Source organism: Euleptes europaea, chromosome 19 (assembly GCF_029931775.1).
Source record: "Euleptes europaea isolate rEulEur1 chromosome 19, rEulEur1.hap1, whole genome shotgun sequence".
NCBI lineage: Eukaryota > Metazoa > Chordata > Lepidosauria > Squamata > Sphaerodactylidae > Euleptes > Euleptes europaea.
This window is the reverse complement of record NC_079330.1, coordinates 31,356,799-31,381,352: the sequence shown is the minus strand read 5'-3', so window position 1 is coordinate 31,381,352 and position 24,554 is coordinate 31,356,799. Positions and strand designations below refer to the sequence as shown.

The 24,554-nt window shown below is 44.4% G+C and overlaps 1 protein-coding gene across 1 annotated transcript in view; it reads left to right on the top strand.

Moving 5' to 3' along the window:
- Window positions 1-24,554, top strand: part of BCAS3 (BCAS3 microtubule associated cell migration factor) — a 698,169-nt gene that overhangs the window by 41,277 nt on the left and 632,338 nt on the right. Inside the window, exon 7 of the mRNA XM_056864967.1 lies at window positions 14,003-14,075. Coding sequence (XP_056720945.1) covers window positions 14,003-14,075 — 73 coding nt within the window. The remainder of the gene's footprint in view (window positions 1-14,002; window positions 14,076-24,554) is intronic.

Sequence of the window (24,554 nt, the reverse complement as noted above, 5' to 3'; positions counted from 1 at the left end):
TCAGTGTTGATCCCCCCTTCTTGAAGACTGAAAATCAGCTGCAGGTTCATTGAGGTCTTCTGTGCAGGTATACATTCCCTCCTTCCTACCCTGCTGCTAGCTCTCCTCATGCCGTAGTATGGGTGAGATGCTCCAGTGGCTCAGGAGGAACTGAGGGGAAGTGGCACAACAGCATCAGGACATGGGACTGGGCGGAAACGGACATAATGGAGCTGACATGCTGCACCCCCTAGTGGTAGAGCTGTCGAAAAAACCTCCGGTAACAGGCCTGCACATGCGCAGTTCCAGTGTGTGCCTGCCCAGAAGACTTCAATGAACGTCAGTTACAAGTTAGTGCAACCCTGTTATTTGGTGATTGATTTGGATGGTGCATTTGCACACACCAGTCATCCCAAGATGTCATAAGTCAGTGCCTGGAAACATGTGAGTCTGACCCAGCCCCAAAGCTGCAAAAATAAAGCCATGGTTTCTGAGCCATTTTTCCACTTTGCTTAGTTGACACCAAACACGAATATGATGTTGCACCATGATTAGTGGGCACAGTTTCCGATTGAATTAATTAAGGGAAAGTGATGTGCTGTCAACCAAATGACGGCCAAAGTAGTGTCTGTGAACCTGCCTCACAGGGTTGTTGTGGAGATAAGACAGACCCATGTCCTAAGCCCTGTGGAGGGAGGAAGTAGGATAACAAAAGAAATGGTTGCTTTCTCCCCCCTGTTCCCCAACACAAATGCTGCATTCCTTTTTTGGGGGGTGATTGAAGTTCAGAGAAGGCAGAGTGTTAAAAAATATTCTCTCTTACACAGCCTTGAAGCTTCAGGAGGGAGTGGAGTGGTGGGACTGACTCTCTCAGTATTTTGTGCCCACCCACCAAAAGCACCACTGGGTACATTGTTGTTTTTATGCTTTCCCCACAGAGTCAGATAGCAGCTGCACATTCATTTCTCACGTTTATCTCCAACTCTTCCACCAAGGGATCCCTGGGTAGTATACCTGGATGGGCTGGTCCCAATTCTCTCTCTCTCCCCCCTTTAAACCAATGCTATGGCGTAGGGTAGGGTAGGGCTAAAACAGGATAATGGGCCCAGGATGTGGGGTGCATGACAGAGTAGGAAATTGGGGTGTCCCCAGTGCAAGTGGGCCACTCAAACCCCAACATCACTTTGGCTTTTTAATGTTATATGGACAAAAGGAAAGGTGCGAGCTTGGGGCCGCTGTTGAATAGACCCTCAGTCTTTCCCCAGCAGTCCCTTCTCAACTATGTCCTACATTGCAGCTCATGTCCTTTGTCTTGTAGAACTAAATGGGAGCCACTGAGAACCGGGGAAGACTCTTGTAATGAAATGCTCCCCTTCATCCAGTGCTAGTCTGGGTGCGCACTGGAAGCTTATCAGAGCAATGCTCATGAAGGAACTGGGTGGACATATCACATTAGAGTCTCTGCACATGCTGCAGCCATTGGGATTTGAGAATTGAAGGTGACTGGCATGAGAAAGAAGCGTCGAAGAGAAAGATACATGGTAGCTGGCTCAGACAATGCAATGTGCTTGCAGTTTGGGTCTGCATTGTGCTTAGATTTTTAATTCCACTGAATGCGTGCAACTTGATTTAAAAACGTGTTTTTATCGGCATAACCATTTTATGGTTAATGTGGGGTCTGCTGCTCTTGCTCTTACAAAGCCACAGCAATCAGAGCTACCCGAGTAAGAGGCGCTGAGGTGGAAAGCCCCAGTTGTATAGCACCAAATCTTAAACCTCTTGAAAGAGTGATGGCAGGTTGGGAAAATCCCAGGTGAACCCCAGAGTAATTCCAGCCTACCTGGTCAGCAACTGCATACACTGAACATGTGTGATTTGGTACAGCTCTGGTCTGCATTTTCCTTCTTTGCAATTCCCGAGTAGAAGAAGAAGAAGAGTTGGTTTTTATATGCCGACTTTTTCTGCCACGTAAGGGAGAATCAAACCGGCTTACAATCACCTTCCCTTCCCCTCCCCACAATAGACACCCGGTGAGGCTGAGAGAGAATGACTTGCCCAAGGTCACCCAGCTGGCTTCGTGTGTAGGAGTGGGGCAACAAATCCAGTTCACCAGATTAGCCTCTGCCACTCATGTGGAGCAATGGGGAATCAAACCTGGTTCTCCAGATCAGAGTCCACCGCTCCAAACCACCGTTCTTAACCACTACACCACGCTGGCTATGAAACTATTTTGAGTGGGACAGAGTTGGCTTCTTCTGATCATCTGAGGTGAGGGGCAGGGCCTTATCCAGTGCAGCACCCAGATAATGGATTTTGCTAGGTCATATATAAGATCGTTTGTTCTGCTTCTTTGCCCCAGTTCCTTTAGATTGCTGTAATGTTTTTATTTTGGTTTTGAATTCTGTTGTAAACTACTTCGGTGACTTGAATGGGTAGAAAGGTGTGGTAGAATTGTTTTAAACTAAATAACACCGACGGAGGTTGATACTCTCCTGGTCTCCTGAAGTGGACCACTGGAACTCATCTTCTGTTGAAACTGGACACCATCTATTCTTGTCCAGCTTCAACAGAAGACTTGTTCCAGTTATCCACTTCAGGAGGCCAGGAGAGTATCAACATCCATTTTCCAAACATGCAGAAATCTGATTAGTGGCTATTGGGACCCCCAGTTTAAGATCCCCCTTAGTATCTTACAGAGTGATAAATCTGCTCAATACAGTTCATGCGGTGTGAAAGCACACAACTCCTTGGATGGAAACTACCCTATCGTGAAAATAATTTGTTTTTGAGAGAGTGCGTGAAAGCAGCAGAGGAGAAAAACACTTTGCAGCGCAACTCAGAATTACAGCAAGGATCGAAACATTTTGCAGGGGCCTTGGGTCTCGTTCCCAGTGATACAGAATTTTGTGTTGCTCACATCTGTGACTGGCTCTTAGAAAATAAATTAAAAGGCAACCTCAAGGGCTGACTTAGCACGTTTCTCTGTGTTAAATAAAGTAATAATTATTTTGGTTGCTCTGTAAAGGAAGGCAGATGTTTTAATGCTTGCATGTGGTCAAGCGTCTTGGGTGGCTTTGTGGTTTCTTGTATCTTAATACAAAAGTAGCTCCTTGGCATACATAATTTGCAAACCTAACAGTAGGTGACCTGGTGGCTGCCGTTTTTCCAGGCATCCTAAGATGGAGCTAGGTGGGCACAGGCTTATTAAATGCTGGTGTTTAATTTGCACTTTGCTGGTTTGATGGTGGAGCAACGAAAGCTGGTGCGTACAGAACAATGACAGAACATAGTCTTTATGTGCTGAAACCTTTTGAGGGCTGAGTATTGAAAGAGTGATAAAATCTATAGTAAAACCCAGTTTTAAAACCCTTTCTTGATTGGTCAAAACGTTTAAAAACATATGGTCTTTGTTGCCCTACTGTGACCACATTAGAACTTTTGCTTTTGGCCTTACCTGCTTTCAAGATCGACTGTTGGCATTATTTTTACTAATGCGACTTATTTGTATCAATTTTTACTGCGTGGTTTGTCACTAAGGTGTGTGACCATCAAGAGGGGTGTTAGTTGGCAAATGCCTCCCAGGTTCACTTTAACTCCTCTTGGTGAGGCTGTGGTGCTATATGCGAGCTTGTTCTCTCTCTCTCTCTCTCTCTCTCTCTCGCTTTAATTGCAACTGGCTCATTCTGACAAAAGCTTACAGAACTCCTGCTTAATGGACACTTCCATTATGTTTGTGTTTTTATTTCGGGGCAAACCTTTAAAATAAATGATTCCACTAAATGGAATTGTGGAGGAGGTGGCACCTCATTGGCAGGGGAGATGTTTTTCATTACTTTAATTGTACGGTTTATCAGGGATTTTCAGCTTTTTTTGTCTTTTGGTGGGGGCTAAATGCTATAGTGTTATAACAGAATTAAAAGGATTTAGAATGAAAAGAGTTTAAGAAAAAGGCCTTTGCAACAGGATTTCCATACTTGTGGATTTGATGGATTTAGAGAGCTGTTGGGGGCTTTTAAGAAAAAAATTGGGTTTTTTTTCTCATCGAGTTGCCATTTGGCATTCTGTTAAGCACACTTTACAGAGCAGGGGTGTGTGATGGCAGTGTCACACATGTGAAATGAACATGATTTTATCTATATAAAAAACCTTCTAATCCACCATAACTTTGAAAGGATTAAATCCCTTCCTATCCTCTGCTCGCGCTGCTTGCTTGACGGGGCAGTCATGCCTCTCTGGCTCTGTTAAGTATCGTAGCGACCACTTGCTCATGAGCAGGATTTCTACTAACTTGAGTCAACATGCAGGAAAGTTCTTCAGCCTAATCAATTCTTTGAGAACCACAATAAATCAATGGTTACATTTCCTACACCAGACATCTGTTATTGAAGCAGATAATGGCGTTTTTTCTTTTTAAATGTGAACATCCAGTCTTGAGTGTCAGCCCATATGCTTGAGTTTCTGTCCTAAACTGGTTTATTGCTTGGTTAATAGTGGCTTTGATTCCTAAAAATTCCAGTTCTCATTTTACTTTATTCTCGGTAGAATAGTCTGTAAAGCACAGCAGCGATTTTGCTCTAAAGGTGACTCACACAGAACACACACAACAAGGTTGGAAACAAACAAGGTTTTTCTGCTCTTGAATGTTGTTGCTCAGTGAAAGAGGCCTTGGTGTCTGTCTGTCTCTCCCCCCCCTCCTGTGTAGTAAGAGGCTGCTGATGGCATGGGGGTACCATGTAAGCAGCCCTGAAAAGGTGGGATAGAAATATATTAGATTCATGTCTCCGTGACAATCAATCATATGTTACCTGTGTGTAAAACAGAGATGGAATTAGGCTGTGAACATTTATTGCCTCTGAACAGCAGGCCCTGTTCCGTCCTGCCCTCTGAGGTATCTGGGTACCAGTGGCTGTCCTGGGTCTCCACCTGGCTTTCCCAGGATAGGCTTTTCTTTCTTTCTTTCAGTTCAGTCACTACCATCACCTGGCCTTTGTAGGAACTACCTGCTGGGAGGAACAGGGCTGCCTGCATTGCCATTCTAAGTCCTTGCCTCATGCCTGTGTCCCCTGCTTAGGGTCGCCAGCCTCCTGGTGGGGCCTGGAGATCTCTCAGAATTACAGCTCATCTCCAGACTACAGAGGTCAGTTCCCCTGGAAAAAATGGATCATAGAATCATAGAGTTGGAAGGGACCACCAGGGCCATCAAGTCCAACCCCCTGCACAATGCAGGAAATTCACAACTACCTCCCCCCTCCGCACCCCTAGTGACCAAAAGATGGCCAAGATGCCCTCCCTCTCATCATCTGCTTAAGGTCACAGAATCAGCACTGCTGACTGATGGCCATCTAACCTCTTCTTAAAAACCTCCAGGGAAGGAGAGCTTACCACCTCCCGAGGAAGCCTGTTCCACTGAGGAACCGCTCTGTTAGAAAATTCTTCCTAATGTCTAGACGGAAACTCTTTTGATTTAATTTCAACCCGTTGGTTCTGGTCCGACCTTCTTGAGCAACAGAAAACAACTCGGCACCCTCCTCTATATGACAGCCCTTCAAGTACTTGAACATGGTTATCATATCCCCTCTCAGTCTTCTCCTCTTCAGGCTAAACATACCCAGCTCCTTCAACCTTTCCTCATAGGACTTGGTCTCCAGACCCCTCACCATCTTTGTTGCCCTTCTCTGGACACGTTCCAGCTTGTCTACATCTTTCTTAAATTGTGGTGCCCAAAACTGAACACAGTACTCTAGTTGAGGTCTAACCGGAGCAGAGTAAAGCGATACCATCACTTCGCGTGATCTGGACACTATACTTCTGTTGATGCAGCCCAAGACTGCATTTGCCTTTTTAGTTACAGCATCACACTGCTGACTCATGTTCAGTGTTTGGTCTACTAAGACTCAAGATCCTTTTCACACACACACTACTGCTCAAACAAGTCTCCCCCATCCTATAATTATGCATTTGATTTTTCCTACCTAAATGCAGAACTTTACATTTGTCTTTGTTGAAGTGCATTTTATTAGTTTTAGCCCATTTCTTCAGCCTGTCAAGATCATCCTGCATCTTGGCTCTGTCTTCTACCGTATTTGCTACCCCTCCCAATTTAGGATGCTTTGGAGGGTGGACTCTATGGCATCATACGCTGCTGAGGTTCCTGTCCTCTCCAGGCTTCACCTCCAAATCTCCAGGAGTTTCCCAAGCTGGATCTGGCAACCCTACTCCCCTGCTCCCGCTGGTGGCCAGAGGGGACCTGGCAACCCTATTCCCACTAAACAGTATTTGGTTACCGCAGGGACATCTTACTGCACTTATGTACCACTGGGAAAGTAGCTACTTGCCAATTGATTGCCCCTTCCTTTCTCCTGGCGCTTGTTTTAAAACAGTGTGTTCAAATGGTGGAGGTTTATGTGGTACAGAGAACAGCTGCCAGCATTACAATTTATAAAACATTTATTAAAAAGAAAATGCGCACATACATATTCTCAGCAAATCAACAAAGCAAAGGATCTAAAAAGAAAAGAGTAAACAGGCAATTCTTCTCTCCCTCACTCTGAACATGCCCTCTTTTTTGCCATCAACTCACAGCTGACTTATGGTGACCCCGTAAGGGTTTCAAGGCAAGAGAGGTTCAGAGGTGGTTTGCCATTGCTTGCCTCCATATCACCCTGGTATTCCTTGGAGGTCTCCAATCCAAATACTAGCCAGGTCAGGGCTGAGTGTGTGTAACTGGCCCAAGGTCACCCAGCAAGCTTCCATGGTACAAGTGGAGATTTGAATCTGGGTTTCTCAGGTCCTAGTCTGACACCTTAACCACTACACCATGCTGGTTCTCATGCCCTAGCTGACATTCCTTAGCTTAAAAGTTTTTTTAACCTTTATTGGCATAGACAAGTTACAGTTGTTCTTAAAGGTTCCTTGGCATCTTTGTTCAGGCCTGCAGCCCACCACATGTTAATGGCTACCTTCAGCAGGAGCTCAGGTAGAAGACCTCCTTCCTCCTACATGGGATCAGGTGAAAAGAGACCCTCTGCTCTGTGCCAGGGAGTTTTATTATCTCTCCTTGCCCATGCCCTGAGGGTCAAAGAAGCCAGCATGGTGTAGTGGTTAAGAATGGTGGTTTGGAGCAGTGGACTCTGATCTGGAGAACTGGGTTTGATTCCCCACTCCTCCACATGAGCGGCAGATGCTAATCTGGTGAACCGGGTTGGTTTCCCCACTCCTCCACATGAAGCCTGCTGGGTGACCGTGGGCTAGTCACAGCTCTCTCAGCCCCACCTACCTCACAGGGTGTCTGTTGCAGGGAGGGGAAGGGAAGGTGATTGTAAGCCGGTTTGATTCTTCCTTAAATGGTAGAGAAGGTCGGCATATAAAAACCAACCCCTCCTCCTCCTCCCCTTCTCCTTTTCTCCAGGAAGTTACTTTCTAGCACTGTAACCCTTCCAAATTGCTGTTCCCTGCTACGTGTCTGGGTGGAATTGCAGAAGGTGTGAGCTGACCACTTCACTGTATTTGGGTGTGCCTGCCATCTGCATTTCTAAAGACTGATTGGGTGTGACTGGAGAGTAATTGACCCCCCCCATGCCTGTTCTGCCAAGAGAGAGAAAAACTTTTTAAAACTCAAAGTTAAGGTTTTGTATTGTCCCAACCTTCAAAGATGCATTTCTCCACAGCTGAGCCATGACCCCCTCCAGCCTACTCAGTGATTCTCATTTGGAATCGCTAGGGGAGGATCCAAGGTCAGTGACTGGGGAGGACCAGAGGGAGCAGAGAGACCTCCTCAGTGCCAGAGGCTCCCCTTCCAGAGACTTCAAGGGAAACCTCTCCACCAGCTCCGGAGAGAGCCACCTAGTCCTGTATCCCATGATGCAAGGTGTGCATAAAAGTTAAGATAACTTGGAGCTCCCCTCTATTCTCAGCTGTTCCTTCTAGAGCTAAATAGTTGGTATGAGCACTAATGTGGGTTTTCCAGGAATTTTCCAGAACATTTTCTGATTCAAATTTAAATGAATTATTTAAATATTTAAATAATGCTAGCAAAAATCCTGGACCATATACAAGCACTGGGGTCTGTCCATGCTTCATATTCCACATTCAGCCCATCTGAACACTAGATCTGCAGCACAACAGCCTTGACAACTGTAGACAAACAGACTATATGTGGGGCAGAAGATTTTTCATCAAAAAATATAGACCTGGAAATATTCTGTTTTGGGAAAATTTCCACCCCAAATCACTCAAAGTGAGGCGGCAGAAGGCGGAACTTGTGGGAGACAAAGGGCTTGGTGGAAATGTTCTTGCATTACCTTCCCATTCTTCTGCTTCACACTACTTAGGATGATGGAAACAAGGTTGGGAGAAATGGCTTACTGCGCAGAGAGATCGCAAAGAGCTATGGATTCTCAATCAGTTTTTTAGAGATTTGTGCCACCCCTGTCTTTTGGTGTTCCTGGACTTCAGAAAAAGGGATTGGGGGTTGCGTACTCACCCACAAGAAAAGCTCTTTGTGCATAGAAACTTCACTCCCTAATAGGCAGATTCATACTTAAAGGGGGTCATTATTGTTGGAGATCATTCAAACATGCCTCTGCCCCTGTTCGAAGTGGTCCAGCTTATGAGCATCTTGTATGGTGACCTGTTTGCCCTGGAGAATCTTGATTAGTTTAATCTGAAGGAATATTCCACTATGCGGAGGGACATTTATGCGAAATAATTGTAAAACCCAATCCTTACTTTTAAGCCATATTCTCTTATTTATGAATTATTTTTACCCAGTGGAATTTTAGTGATATAGTACATCTTGTATTAGGTTAAACCCCCCAGTCAACAACTGGTTTTACTGGAGAGAGTTGTGGGCAAAGGCCAACTTAATTTTCTCCTCTCTACCCCCCCCCCCCACCAACCAGTGGGGGAGGCAGGAAAGGTCTATTCTGCTGATGGAAGTGCCTCCCATTAGCAATAAATTCAGTCTCGATCTATCCCAAAATTTAGAAATATGGCCCACCATAGATTTCTGTTGTGGCATTCTGATCCTTGCCTTCTAATTTCAACCCTTTCTCAATTTCCCCCAGCAATGTCTTTGCCTTTTTGACTGCTATGGCGCACCTGCTTGGCATTATGAAGGAGTTTTCCACCCCAGCCCCGAAAACCCTAGTTTGTACTCAGTTCCACAACATAAAATTCTGGCTGGGTTCAGATATCTCAAACAATCTGCAGTTTACTTGTGATGGTGATCAGCCAAAGACATCTTTGCGCTGGCAGACTCTCTCCCCCTTCCTCCTCCCCTTGTGTGTTGAGTTGAGATTTGAAGACTTCCAAGTTGGAACACACACTTTTGGTGAAGTATAAATTGGGCATTTCAACAAAAGGTTTGTGCCTTGCCTACAAACTGGGGTTCTGCACCATGGTTTAATCCTGGGCTGTATGCAAAACACAAACTGCAGGTTGTGGAAGCGCTTTATTGGGCACTTCAAACTGTGGCTTCTTTCAAACCAAGGAGGCTTCTGTTTCAGCTCGGCACATGCCGAGGTGGCAGAGGTGGGTGCGCTTGAGCCTGGACACTTTGTGGCAGTTTCTCAACGTGGATAAACGGGTTGGTTTATGACATCTAAGTTTATGACATCTAAACGGGTTGGTTTATGACATTATGACATTTATGACATCTGCCTCTGTTTTAGCCTGTATTAGTTATAAGCAAGAGCCATGTTAAATAATGTGGTTCATTGTGGTATACAAAACATTTGATGCTACTGTCTTCCGTTATGTCTACATTTATTTAAAACCCAGGCTTGTCCATTAGAACTTTTTAGATAGAAATATTTGGGTGCCAAGTTTCTGAAAGGCTTTTAAATGTTTATCAACAGTTACGGTTTGTAGAATGAAAATGTGGAAGGCAGTGTTGATGCTGAAATCTTCAAAGTGAGTCGTAAAATCTTGACTAAACCAAGCCACAATTTGGAAGAGAAGATTCATATGATTGTAAAACCTTTCCTGTGCTTAAATTGTACCCATGCTGTTTAATCTTCTAAAGAGATTGTTGAGTCAAAATGGTGTGTGTAATAGTTTTCCGTTTAGATTATTTCAGATTAATATGTTTAGAAGCCTTGATGGGAATAGCTTTTCCGCAATACTTTGTGTTGACCAAATAACCTGGGTTCTAATGAGGAGCTAAACCAACAGTCGGACACATTTCCTGATGAATTTATAAGAGTTGCCAACCTCCAGGTGGCCCCTGGAGATCTCCTGGAATTACAGCTGATCTCCAGGCTACAAAGATCCATCTCCCTGGAGAAAATGGCAACTTTGGAGGGTGGATTCTGTGGCATTATACCCACCGGATATCCTGCCTCTCCCCAAATCCCACCCTCCCCAGGCTCCATTCCCAAATCTCCAGGAATTTCCCAAACTGGAGTTGGCAATGCTATGGATTGATTGCATTTTATCCCACTTTTTAGGCAAAAAATAATACTGAAAAGACTCCCAAAGTAACTTACACCTGTTTTTAAAAGAAGCACATTTTCAGCTTAAAATATAACTCTAAAAGGCGACCAAGGAGCGGTTTCTTGGTGAGGATTTTTTTTGTAAATAATTTATATTTTTATATGTTAGGATACAGAAAAAAGAGAGGGATAAGAGGGGGGGAAATCAAATAAGAACAATATGTCCGTATCCAAGCTTCTATATAATAATAGGTACATACCCCCATTATCAACTTTTAAACTTACACTAAATCTTATATTAATTGTCCTTCTGAATTACATATTAAGAAGCAAGAAAATTGGAAGCACTTGATTGGTTGTTAATAATCAAATGAAGACTATTACAGTGCTATTAGTACATACTCTTTTTTATGCCAATGATCTAAGATTACAAACTTCTAATACTAAATACTAATTTGAAATACTATCTCTGTGTCTGCAGAAAGCAGAACTTGGAACACATTAATATTTATCATATAATGGTTGCCATTTCAATTTAAAATAATCTAATGGATTCTTTTTCATCAGGTGTGTTAATTTTGACATCAAGGCAAAGTCAAATAGTTTATTAATTCATTCAGCCATATCCAGAGACGTAGAGGTTTTCCAGTATGTTGCATATAAGATTCCAGTGAGGATTCTTGGTGAGGATTGAGCAAGACCTGGATCCGGGAATGGGGCGCACAGGAACGTGCCGGCGGCCTCTTCTCCCTCTGACCTGGCTGACAGCAACTGGTAACTAGGGCAGTTGCCAAAAATTTTTCCCAGACAATTAAGATTTAAAAAATATTAATTTCTTTATGGGCTAGTTAGATAGTTACTTTTTTGATCTCAGTGTGACATTGTTCAGGGCTGAATTGGCCATGTGAAAGATATCATTAAAGTAAAGTAAACTGGTAACTAGGAGAGGGCTCAGCTGAACCCAGATCAAGGTGTCTGTCTGTTTCCTGTATTTCTTCCTGCATTGCTGATGGCAGCAGACAACTTCTTTGCTCTTTAAAGCCAGGTTGTCTCTTGTATTTTTGCCAAATGGGTAAATATTTGCTTTTAATAGGGAATGGAACATTCCTCAAGAAACATAGAACTGGAAGGGACCTCAAGGGTCACCTACACAATGCAACCCCCTACACAATGCAGGAAATTCACAACTGCCTGCCCCACCAAACCCCCAGTGACCGCTGCTGAATGCCTAGAATAAAGTCGGTTAAGTTTTTGTGTTACGTTGTGGGATCTTCATAATTTCTTTCTTGAAAACTATATTCATGAGTGGATTCCCCTTACCCTCACTCAAGTATTATGGTTTCAAAAGGGGGATTTTACAAACGATGGAACAGTAAGGATTCGTTTACTGTTTATATGTTGCTATAAACATTTAAACATTTCCCCGTTGGAAAACTGGCAAAAGTTTACCTGTGCAGTCTAGAGTTACCTGTGCCTGAAGAACATGTGTTTTCTCATGCCGGCCTTGCTGTTAGTTCAGAAACAAGAACAAAATCCGTTCAATACTTTTTATTAGGATCAACCAAATTGCTGCAAAACACTGTGCAACCATCTCGCAGAGGACGCATGCAAGACCAGACCTTAACAGTATGGCCTGTAAAATCTGCCTTCTACCTTTCTATGTTTTAAAGTTCTGTGACATCCAGTCTGAAGAAGAGTTCTGGTGAGTTTGAAAGATTGTACAATGTCTTGTGTTTGTTAGGTTGGTCCTAATAAAAGATATCATACAGGTTTTATTCTTGGTTTTGGATTTTTCTTGGGCCATTACAAACACACAAATGAAACTGTCTTATACTGAATGAGACTATCAAGGTCTGTTCATAATGACAGCGCCTCTCCAGTAGGTTCACAACACCTACTGCCTGATCCTTTTAACTGGAGATGCCGGGGACTGAACTCAGGACCTTCTGCATGCAAAACAGGTGCTCTACCACTGAACCATGCATGGCCCCTCCCCTAACTACATAAGAACATAAGAAAGGCCATGCTGGATCAGACCATCAAGTCCAGCAGTCTGTTCACCCGGTGGCCAACCAGGTGCCTCTAGGAAGCCCACAAACAAGACGACTGCAGCAGCACCATCCTGCCTGTGTTCCACAGCACCCAAGATAATAGGCATGCTCCTCTGATCCTGCAGCCCCTTCTTTTTTAATATGGCTATATAACTTTTCTAGTCCATACACAAGACTGACTCCAAAGTGTGTTAACATGCTAATGTTCCTTAACTAGGGTTGCCAGGTAGAGACTGGAGATCTCCTGCAATTACAGCTGATCTCCAGGCAACAGAGATCAGTTCCCCTGGACAAAATGGATTCTTTGGAGGATTGACTCTATGGCATTGTACCTGACTAAGGTCCCTCTCCTCAGCAAACCCTGCCCTACCCAGACCCCACCCCCAAATCTGTAGGAAGTCTTTAATCTGGAGTTCACAAACCTGTTCTTAACAAAGTAATCAGTAACAGAACTGATGAGAAATGTGTAAGAATGCAATATGTACGTGTGAACTAGATTGTAAACCTGTTGATGAATAAACAATAAAAATGTTGGTAGTTTAAACAGTTGCTTTATTAAATAGAATTTTGCATCTCTCTTTGAGAAATTAATGAGGATAGATCTATGGAGGGCTATTAGTCATGATGACTAAATGGAAGCAGTATACCACTTAATTAATTAAATATCTATATCCTGCTTTTCCCAATGGCTTAAGGTGGCCAGTGGCTGCGAGACCATCGTCAGAGAGGGCTGCTGCCTCAGTGCCCTACTAGTGGTGGCCTCTGGTTGGTCATATTAGGAACTGGATGCTCTACTAGTCCTACCTTTGCTCTGATATAGTTAGTTGATTATTCTTTTGCTGCCCAGTTGCTGCGGGTGTTAATGCGTATCCTTGTTTTGTCAACAGAAAACCAGCTTAGGCTAGAATTGTTCTCCCTGACATGCTAGTTTTTTACATGTGAAAACTTTTTATTTTAATGTGGGGTGCATTCCCTGCCCCTCTGAAGTAGTACAGGCCAATAGGAACTGTGCCACATGGGTCTACTGCATGATGTACATGAGTAGGATTGCCAACTCTGGATGGGGAAATTCCTGGAGATTCAGGGGAGAGGGGGATTTGGGGAGGGGAGGAACCTCAATGCCAGACAGTCCACCTTGTAAAGCAGCTGTTTTCTCCGGGCCCCATCTGGAGGTTGGCAACCCTATCCATGAGCAGTATGGAGGCAAGAGCATTTGATAAACTGAAGAAACAGCACATTTGAACGTGGTTTTGAGGATGCAGGATTTAAGCCGTTAATTATTAAACTAGCAGCTGTGGCATTCCATAAAAATCATTCTTTTCAGGTTAACAACAGATTTATAGGCCTTCTGGTCTCAGTGAGAAATACGTAATTCATGCTTTTGCAGAGTTGGGCTGCAGGGGCTGGAAGCGTTCTGTGGATGCTGCCTGCTTGTCAAAGATGGGGTGGTGCTGCTGATTTTAACTTTCTGAATTTTAATTTTTAACCCCCTAAGTTAAATAAAAACAAAGTAACTTTTTATTGTTCTATTCTCATCAGGTCCGCAGAAATGTGACAGCTTTGCTGAAAAGAGACCTCTCCTTGCCATGTGCAAAAGCATTGGATCTTCTGGGTAAGATGAGAATTTTTAGAGAAATTCACCATGTTAGCCTGTTGCAACAACCTTAACAGTGTGTCTTGTGGCCCCCAAACAGTTTATGGTGGCAGAAGCTTTCGTAGGCCAGCGTCCACTGCATCAGCTGCAGAACACATTTTTCTTGACCCGGGTAGCCCAGCCTTGCCCGATCTCATCAGATCTAAGAAGCTAAGCAGGGTTGGAGGTGGTTAGTATTTAAATGGGAGACCTCCCAGGAAGTCCAGGGCCTCTACGCAGAGGCAGGCATAGCAAACTGCCTCTGAACGTCTCTTGCCTTGAAAACCTTATGGGGTCCCCATAAGTCGGCTGCAACTTGATGTCAAAAAACAGTCAGTGTGTAGCTGAAGGCTGACAAGTCATCATAACAGCAGGACTGGTAAATATGGAGATCCTTTGGTTCAGTACTAGTGCACCTGTTTTGCATACAGAAGGTCCCAGGCTCAGTTCTTGGCATCTTCAGTTAAAGAATTTCAGGTAGCAGATATTGAGCTAGACCAGTGGTTCCCAAATTTTTTGAGTCATGGAGCAGTTTTCAGGAGAGAAATTCATCACAGAGCACTAATTTTCACCTAGCACCTATATACTAAACCGAATGACAATAGTATTTTTCTTTCCAATCCCTTCATGGAGCACTAGGAGATGTTTTGCGGAGCACCAAGTGCTCCATGGAGCTCAGTTTGGGAACCTCTGAGCTAGACGAATCGGAGTGAACTTCACGTAAAGCTGCTTCTTACGTTCTTCTATATTTCTGCAGCATTTAAATGAGCTTAACCTGGTATCGTTGATCTCTTCCTCTACATGGAGCCACTTTGATGATTTTCCACTGCTCTAGAAAAAAAACATTAGAAGTTGTGGCTTTGAGTCAGTTCTACCACTATGGAGTCAGTTCTACGCAGTCAGTTCTACCACTATGGTAGAAAAGAGCAAGAGTCCAGTAGCACCTTAAAGACTAACAAAATTTCCGGCAGGATATAAGTGTTTAACCCAGATTCTGTGCCCTGAAAATTTGAATTGTGCCACCTCCATAAACTTAATCAAAGTAAGCCCTTTGCATAACTTAACCCTGGTTTTACTGATCATTGACAAGGCGTTGAAACCTGCCTGATGGGAACTTCTTTATTTGTTTGGGGACCCAAAGCGGCTCACATCATTTCCCTCTCTATCCTCACAACAACCCTGTGAGGTAGGTTAGGATGAGAGGATGTGACTGGCCTAAGGTTCCCCAGTGATCTTCCATGGCAGAGTGGAGAGCTAGAGACTAGTTTTTTTCATAAGAGCTAGAGACTAGTTTTTTTTTTTAATTTAATGAAAACGGGGGATTCTCAGGAAGCTGAATTCTATGCCTGGTGCCACTAACATACAGCTCTGCCTGCAAGCAATAGATTTAGTTCTTGTTCAGCTCTTACTCCGCTTTGATGGTTGCTGTGCATAAAACTCGCTTAGTGGATTGCACCTACTGTGTGTAACTGTGAGAGTAGGGGGAGAGTCTCTCTTACATGTACTGTGTTAAAACATCATTCTTTCAGATATGTTTACAGCTCGCAATGCTGTTTACATTGGTGATTACGCGCTTGTCAGGATGTTTATAATCCCATAAGAAGCCTTTTTGGTCCACAGGGCTGCACGTACTCTTTGGCCTGCAAATGTTGCTTTCTGGTTCTTTTTCAGTCTTCTCTCATTAGATCACATCCAACACGTCCTCTTTTTATTGTGGTAGTTTGAGGATAAAGGTGGGGTATTTGGCTCACGGCACAAGGGGATGTAAAGAACAGAGGTGGAGCTGTGTATTCTGTGTTTTAAAAGGTCAAAATCCTGTATCAAGGGGAGCTGAATTCTGCAGCCTGCCTCTGTTCTGCCGTTTTAATGAATCCTGCTTTGCCCCCATTGATGCTGTTCTTTAGCTCTGGGGAGGCGCGAGGGCTTCCCACTGAGAATGTCCTTCGGTTTCTGTGGTTCCCCTACAGAATTTCTGCAAGGCTTATTCATAGTGTTAAGGGCTAGGAACACAACATTACTACTCATACATCTATGGTCAAGCAGAAAATAAAGGAATAAAAATGCCCTACTTAGTGTTATTCTTTTGGTATTTAATTATGGCCCCCGTAAATTTTGCCACAGACAGAGTAACAGAATCATTTGTATCTGATAGTAGCCACGTCACCTGCTCCCTCGTACTGCAAGGTGCCTTGTTGGACCTTTCCAACGTTGGATTCTTAATAGCTGTGGATAGCTGAGGGCAAACATTCTTAGGTAAAAAATAATGTCTTTATGCACCGTCTGAGTTGAGGGTGAAATATAACCACCAGGGTTATTTAACCATTCTAATTGCAGCTATCGGGGTAGTATGCCAGGGCTCTGTATTGGCTCCACAACTTTTTAATCTCTACTTGTATGACCTTCTCCAGAAACTTACTACAAATGACATACATGTTCCTAAATTGGCAGGTCACCCAGCCCCTATGCTGATGAAGCTGTTTTACTTTCCCTCTCAGCAGTGGGCATGTGGCGAGTTCTAAAAATCATTTCACTTTACTGTGAGGCTGAATTTCTCCACATACATTACCATAAATCAAAGTAATGGTCCTTTCCGAATCTAGGCAGCATCAGTCGCTTTCTTGGTCTTTTGATAAATGTCATTTTGAGCAGGTTTATTTGTTTAATTATTTAGACTTATTATTTCATGCCTCTCTTTCATGGACTCCCCATTTCCATTGTACCTTAGCAAGTACAAATACCAATATGGCAGCTATCCAAAGATGCTTCTTTACCAGTGGTGGCCAACATATCCTATCTGCTTTACAGGTGTTTTGGGCAAAAATCACAGCCCAACTCCTGTATGGGGTCTCTATATAGATCCAAGCTTTTGGTTCCAACATGGAAGTCATAGAATCATCTTTCCTCCAGGGAGAAAAGCTTCTCCCTGTCCACTCTCTACATACCATGCAACATTTTATAGAATTCTATCGTGTCTCCCTTTAACCGCCTTCTTTGGCGCTTCCAGATGTGTGGCTTTGTCAGCCCTGCACCTTGAAGCTGGCACGAAACAGCTTGCCACTTCTGCTGGGTTGGCTGTCCTAAAGTTTAGACTATTCTTACACTTGGTCTCTCCCTCCCCTTTTGCTTTGGTCACATTCTGACTCCTTTGTAAGTCCATGGCGCCAATTTCTGGATTCTAAAATAGCAGGACTAGGCTTTGATAGAGATTGTACTCTGGTTAAAAAACAGCTTGGACTATTAGACTGGAGTCATCTTCTCTCAGATGCCAAACGAATTTGCTCTCCACTGAATTTCGCTCCCCCTTAGATGCTTGTTGTGGAAGGAAGACTGGTAGTGGACAGCTTTGGTCATAGAATCATAGAGTTGGAAGGGACCACCAGGGTCATCTAGTCCAACCCCCTGCCCAATGCAGGAAATTAACAACTACCTCCCCCGCCACGTCCCCAGTGACCCCAACCCTCCCCTCACCATGCAGGATCCCACAATCAAAGCACTCCCTACAGATGGCCATCCAGCCTCTGCTTAAAGACCTCCAAAGACGGGGACTCCACCACCCTCCGAGGCAGTGCATTCCACCATCGAACAGCCCTCATTGTCAGGAAGTTCTTCCTAATGTTTAGGTGGAATCGCTTTTCTCTTAGTTTAAATCCATTACTCCGTGTCCTAGTCTCTGGAGCAACAGAGAACAAGCTAGTTCCCTCATCAACATGACATCCCTTCAAATATTTAAACATGGCTATCATGTCACCCCTCAACCTTCTCTTCTCCAAACTAAACAAACCCAACTCCCTAAGTCTCTCCTCAAAGGGCATGGATTCCAGACCTTTGACCATTCTGGTCGCCCTCCTCTGGACACGCTCCAACTTGTCAACATCCTTCTTAAATTGTGGAGCCCAAAACTGGACACAGTATTCCAAGTGAGGTCTGACCAATGCAGAATACAGTGGTAGTATTACTTCCCTTGATCTAGACACAATACTCGTATTGATGCAGCCCAGAATTGCATTGGCCTTCTTAGCCGCCGTATCACACTGTTAACTCATGTTCAGTTTGTGGTCCACTAAGACTCCCAGATCTCTTTCACATGTTCTGTTGTCAAGCCAACTCTCTCCCATCCTGTACCTGTGCCTTATGTTGTTTCTGCCTAGGTGAAGTACCTTACACTTCTCCCTATTGAAATCCATTTTATTACTTATGGCCTAGCTCTCCAGTCTATCAAGGTCATTCCGAACTCTGACCCTATCGTCCGGGGTATTAACTACCCCTCCCAACTTGGTGTCATCTGCAAATTTGATTAGCATGTCCTCTATTCCATCATCCAAGTCATTTATAAAAATATTAAATAGTACCGGTCCCAGGATAGACCCCTGTGGCACCCCACTGGTCACTCCTCTCCAGGATGAAGTTGTGCCATTGGGTTCGGTTGGTCAACCAATTACAAATCCACATAACAGTAGCAGTGTCGAGCCCACATTTTACTAGCTTTGTTTCAAGAAGTTCATGGGGGACTTTATCAAAGGCTTTACTGACATCAAGGTACACTACATCTACAGCGTTCCCTTCATCTACCATACTTGTCACTCTTTCAAAAAAAGAGATGAGATTAGTTTGGCATGACCTGTTTTTGAGAACCCATGTTGACTGTCAGTGATCACAGCATTTCTTTCTAAGTGCTTACAGACCGTCTGTTTAATTATCTGCTCTAGTATTTTACCTGGTATTGATGTCAGGCTGACTGGGCGATAATTGTTTGGGATTTCTTTTTTCCCCTTGTTAAAGATAGGGACCACGTTTGCCCTCCTCCAATCTGCTGGAACTTCTCCTGTTCTCCATGAATTCTCAAAGAGTATTGCCAGTGGTTCTGAAATCACTTCAGCCAGTTCTTTTAACACCCTTGGATGCAGTTCGTCTTGCCCCGAGACTTGAACCTGTGTTGCAGGGAAGCTGGTGTACCATTACTGATTTGTGTCACGAAGGCTTTCCAGCACACTGTTTGAAAATCCCGATTGTGGCTTGGGGAAAAGGGGGGGAAGAAAGCAGAGCAAGCATTCTCAAGGCTTTGTGCTTCAGCCTTGACCCAGCATAACCCAGCCAGGGATGGTGCTTTGCTGTCTGTCCTTGCAGAAATAATGGCCTGTTTCATGATGGCCTGAGATTACCAAGTCGGTATGTTATGTTACATTCCCCAAGCAAGCAAGCAAACAAAACTTCTCGGCTCGGCTCTTCTTCACAAATAGTCTTCAGATGGAGCTGTTGGAAGAGGTCTTGTTGGTAACCTGTGGATTAAGTGTTCCTTGTTGTTTTCCACGTGTCCCGACTGCGTTTGCCAGCTGCCTCTGGTGTCCTAGGAACCTGCCTGCTTGAGTGTAGTACGTGACCCCCACTGTATTAAATCGCTGCCCTTCTTTTGGGCCTAGGTCGAAAGAAGCCCTGGCATGTGAGGAAAGAGGTCTAAGCAGAGCTGCCCATGGAGAGCCAGCGTGGTGTAGTGACTAAGAGTGGTGGACTCTGATCTGGAGAACCGGGTTTGATTCCCCACTCTTCTATATGAGCAGCAGAGGCTAATCTGGTGAACTGGATTTGTTTCCCCACTCCTCTACATGAAGTCAGCTGAGTGACCTTGGGCTAGTCACAGCTCTCTTAGAGCTCTCTCAGCCCCACCTACCTCACAGAGTGTCTGTTGTGGGGAGGGGAAGGGAAGGTGATTGTAAACCAGTTTGATTCCTCCTTAAGTGGTAGAGAAAGTTGGCATATAAAAACCAACTCTCCTCCTCCTCCTCCTCCTCCTTCTTCATCATCATCATCACTGGCTGGAAAGAATGTCTTTGAAGTCACAGCTCTTTAAGTGTTCTAAATGATTAGGACTCTGGTCATTTGAATGCTGAGGAACCTCTGTGCACTGCAGAGGGCTTCTGGAGAATAGCAGTTCATGAGGGGCCCGGGCAAGGCTCCTTGGGGCCCACCCTTTTCCATGCGAGCAATGAAAAAAAAAGATAAAGGTAAAGGTCCCCTGTGCAAGCACCGGGTCATTCCTTACCCATGGGGTGACGTCACATACCGACGTTTACTAGGCAGACTTTTACGGGGTGGTTTGCCAGTGCCTTCCCCAGTCATCTTCCCTTTACCCCCAGCAAGCTTGGGTACTCATTTGACCAACCTCAGAAGGATGGAAGGCTGAGTCAACATTGAGCCGGCTATCTGGAACCGACTTCCGTCGGGATCAAACTCAGGTCGTGAGCAGAACTTTTTACTGCAGTACTGCAGCTTACCACTCTGCGCCTTGGGGCTCCTGAGCAATGAAAACAGGCCCTGAAATTGTATGCTGTAGGGGGAAGATGGATTGTGGCTGGGCAATCCATCTTTCTTTCGGGGAACCTTGTCCACTCTTACTAATTTTCTTGTTGAAGAAACCCTGATAACCTTCTGAAGGATCCCAGGATTTCTCCCCTTGCAGATGAAACCACCAGCTTTACCAACTCTTTTTCTATATTTTTTTTAAAAAAGGTTTCTGCAATGTTCATTAATTCTAAAAACTAAGAAAGTTTGCAGGGTGGCACTTCTGCCGCTTTACAACTATTTTGCACAATTTTATTCTGTTTTGGCTAGTCACAGGAAAGAGGAAGGAGCCCCAGCCCCTTACACTCATATTCTGACACCCGTTTGGCTTATGAACATTTATCAGGCAGTGCTTACATGCTTTTAAGTTTCACATGGGTCTGCAGCAGAAGAGCAAGCTTCGAGTCCAGAAGCATCTTAAAGACCAAGAAGATTCCCAGGGCATACGCTTTTGAGAGTCAAAGCTCCTTTTGTCAAATACAAGAAGGAAACTACTTGTTTTCCTTCTTGTATCTGACAAGGGGAGCTTGGATTCTCAAAAGCTTATACCCTGGGAATCTTCTTGGTCTTTAGGGTGCTACTACTGAACTTCAATCTTGCCAAAAAGTACAGTAAGTTGAGAAAGTTGGTGCTGCTTCAAAAAGTTTGAAAACCAGCGGGGTCATGTTATCGCTGCCCCTTTTTCAGCTCCCATTTTCCTCTCCTCTAAGTAGGATTGCCAGGTCCCTCTTTGCCACTGGCAGGAGGTTTTTGGGGCAGAGCCTGAAAAGGGCAGGGTTTGGGGTGGGACTTCAATGCTATAGAGTCCAATTGCCAAAGCGGCTGTTTTCTCCAGCGGAACTGATCTCTATCGGCTGGAGATCAGTTGTAATAGTGGGAGATCTCCAGGTAGTTCCTGGAGGTTGGCAACCTTACCTCTAAGGCAGATTTGAGACTGGAAACTCCTTGGAGCAGAGACAGGTCATGTTTACTACTCGGTCCAGCACAGCGCTTATTAGTGGTGCTAACACAAAGTCAAACGAAGTCACTTACCCTCTCAAAAGCTTAGATGCTGGAAATACTTTTAAGTGTATATTCTCTGTCCCAGGACCTAGAAACTTGTTTTTTCTTATAAAAAAATTAAAAGTGGAAGTTCTCGAAGTTCTGTGGTAATTGTCACATTTTGTACATCTGCAGAATTACAGTAGACACTCACTCCTGGGATTAAGTATGTGGAGAAGCGTTTGTGTGGAAATTAAGAAAAATTGTTTATGAAGTGTGCAGTTTATTTTATCAGCTAAATAAATAATAATGCATGAGTGAGAGCCAGCGTGCTGTGGTGATGAGAGTGTCAGGCTAGGATCTGGGAGGCCTGAATCCCCCCTTTGCCATGGAAGCTTGCTGGGTTTACCAGTCATGCACTCTCAGCCTAACCAACCTCACAGGGTTGTTGTGACGGTGAAATGGAGGAGGGGGGTATTGATGTAAGCTGCCCCGGGTCCCCATTGGGAAGAAAGCCAGGGTATAAATGAGTGGATACATAACCACGAGAAGGAGCCTTTAGCAGTCGATGCATTTAGTGTTTTCATGGAGTTCCTTTCTCTGCCAGTGCAGGCTCTGAAGCTGTTATGTGTGGGTGTCGGGCAAAGAACCAGACTCTCTTAAAGGTGACTCATCATCAACTCTCAAGGCTATACATGGCCGTGTGTTTTTTATTTGTGTGTCCACTGCATTTTACGGGGGTGGAAATAGTGTAAGCTCTGACACATGCAGTCCTGGACGCTGCTTAACCCTGGGAAAATGTCTCTGGTGTAAGTCCTTGAGAACTCCACGCACATTCCTGTGTGCTGTGTGAGAGGGTCTTATTTACAAACATGTTAATATACTGTATAACCATCACTCGCAATTCCAGGAACAGCTGCCGCCGCCTTCCATTCCTCACACGCCTTTGATGCGTCTTAAAAGGACAGTCTTGCTGTTGTTCAACAAATGGAACATGGCTCATCAGCCACACGTAGTGACCCATGAGATGCTCAGTAGACTTCCTCTTTTTGCTGGGGCTGCAAAAATTCAAGCAAGGGAGCGGGTCAAGCATCTGGGAATCCAGGCTATCAAAGAATGTGAATGTTTTTGGCAAGGAAGTGGAGCAAAGTTGGAAGGGAGGAAGTGTATGGCGTTGGGTCTCATGGGTGGTACTTACAGAGATTGCTGTAGTATGCAGCGGTGTAGTGGTTTGGAGCGGTGGACTCTGATCTGGAGAACTGGGTTTGAGTCCCTACTCCTCCACTTGAGCGGCAGAGGCTGATCTGGTGAACTGGATTTGTTTCCCCACTCCTACACACAAAGCCAGCTGGGTGACCTTGGGCTAGTCACAGCTCTCTCAGTCCCAACTACCTCACAGGGTGTTTGTTGTGGGGAGGGGAAGGGAAGGTGCTTGTAAGCCAGTTTGATTCTCCCTTAAGTGGTAGAGAAAGTCGACATAAAAACCAACGCTATTCTTCTTCTTTCTTCTTCCTTCTTCGTAGAAGGTACTGGGCGCCCAAGGCCCAAGGCCCAGCTTCAGTTCCTGGCACCTGCAGCTAAAAGGTTCCCAGGGAAAGATCTTTCTCTGCCTCAGGAGCCTGGAGAACTGTTGCCAATCAGAGTAGACCAGGGGTCCTCAACCTTTTTGAGCCTGTGGGCCCATTTGCATTTCTGACACGGCATGGTGGGCGCAGCAGGAGGCGGAGCCAGCCACAAAATGATTGCCAAAGCTTAACTTTAGTAAGCCAGTGAATAGAATAGAAAATTGTATTGTATATAGCCATTGGTCATCACAATTTACTAAAACAAATAAATAATAATACAAATACAGTGGATTAGCAAATAAAATATTAAAATAGATAATGGACTATACTACAACATTTCAATTTAAAAGATAAGTAGCTGCTCCTTCCAATATCACATTAAACCTTAGTTTCTTTGCAAACAGAGACTCTATATGATGCATATGCATCAATATAAGATAACAGAAATGTAATTTTCTCCGTATCCGAGTATGTATTAATACCAGATAATATTCCTGCCAAATATTTAGCCCTGGGGCCTAAATGCAATTGGGCAAAATAGGATGTAGTGAGGTAGGTCCTCTAGAGTTGAGGATCCACAAATACAGATCCATTGATCCTTTGGTGTTTGAGAGTAACGCCTCGCCAATAAAGCTGTTGGCATAGTTTGAAAGCATCATGATGTAAAGGATGCTCTAAGATTACAATTTGCGATGTTGGCTAAATAGGGAGTTCTGAAGTGGTCATTTTTAATTAATTGAATGAATGAATGAATTTATTTTTATGGCATTAGCCAGAACAATTAATTAATTAATTTGTACCATGGTGCTGCTTTTGATTTTAAAATTAATGATTGATCAGTGCATCAGCTTTAAATACCCAGTCTCTAAGCTGGTGGTTATCAGTACCACAGTGTAGTTCCTTGTGCTGTGCTGGCAGCTGCTGCCAAAGCAACTTTTTTTAAAAAAATCTGTGCGGCCAATCAGAAGCCTTGCTGGGCAGAATCCCTACCTGGCCCCATCCACTTCCTAAAAACATTGTCAGGCACCCCAGAAGGTGTCAGTGGGCACCATGGGACCCCTGGAGTAGACAGTCGTGAGGTAGGAGGACCAAGAAGAAGAAGAGTTGGTTTTTATATGCCAACTTTCTCTTCCACTTAAGGGAGACTCAAACCAGCTTACAATCACCTTCCCTTCCCCTCCCCACAACAGATACCCTGTGAGGTAGGTGGGACTGAGAGAGAGTGACTTGCCCAAGGTCACCCAGCTAGCTTCATGTGTAGGAGTGGGGAAGCAAATCCAGGTCACCAGATTAGCCTCCGCCACTCATGTGTAGGAGTGGGGAATCAAACCCGGTTCTCCAGATCAGAGTCCACCGCTCCAAGTCACCTGACTTGGCATAAGGCAGTTTTCTACGTTCATATTCACTCCTGTGGGCCTGCTTGATCCCTCTTTCTTTGGTTTCTGTACTTTCACTGGCACCACCGATGCTGTTATGGGGCATGTACTGGGGGTAGATCCTGGGCCACTCAAGCAGGCATCCACATCTGATCTGGCCCAAATTGGAGTTCTTGAGAAATGAGTGGGGTGGGGCAGGG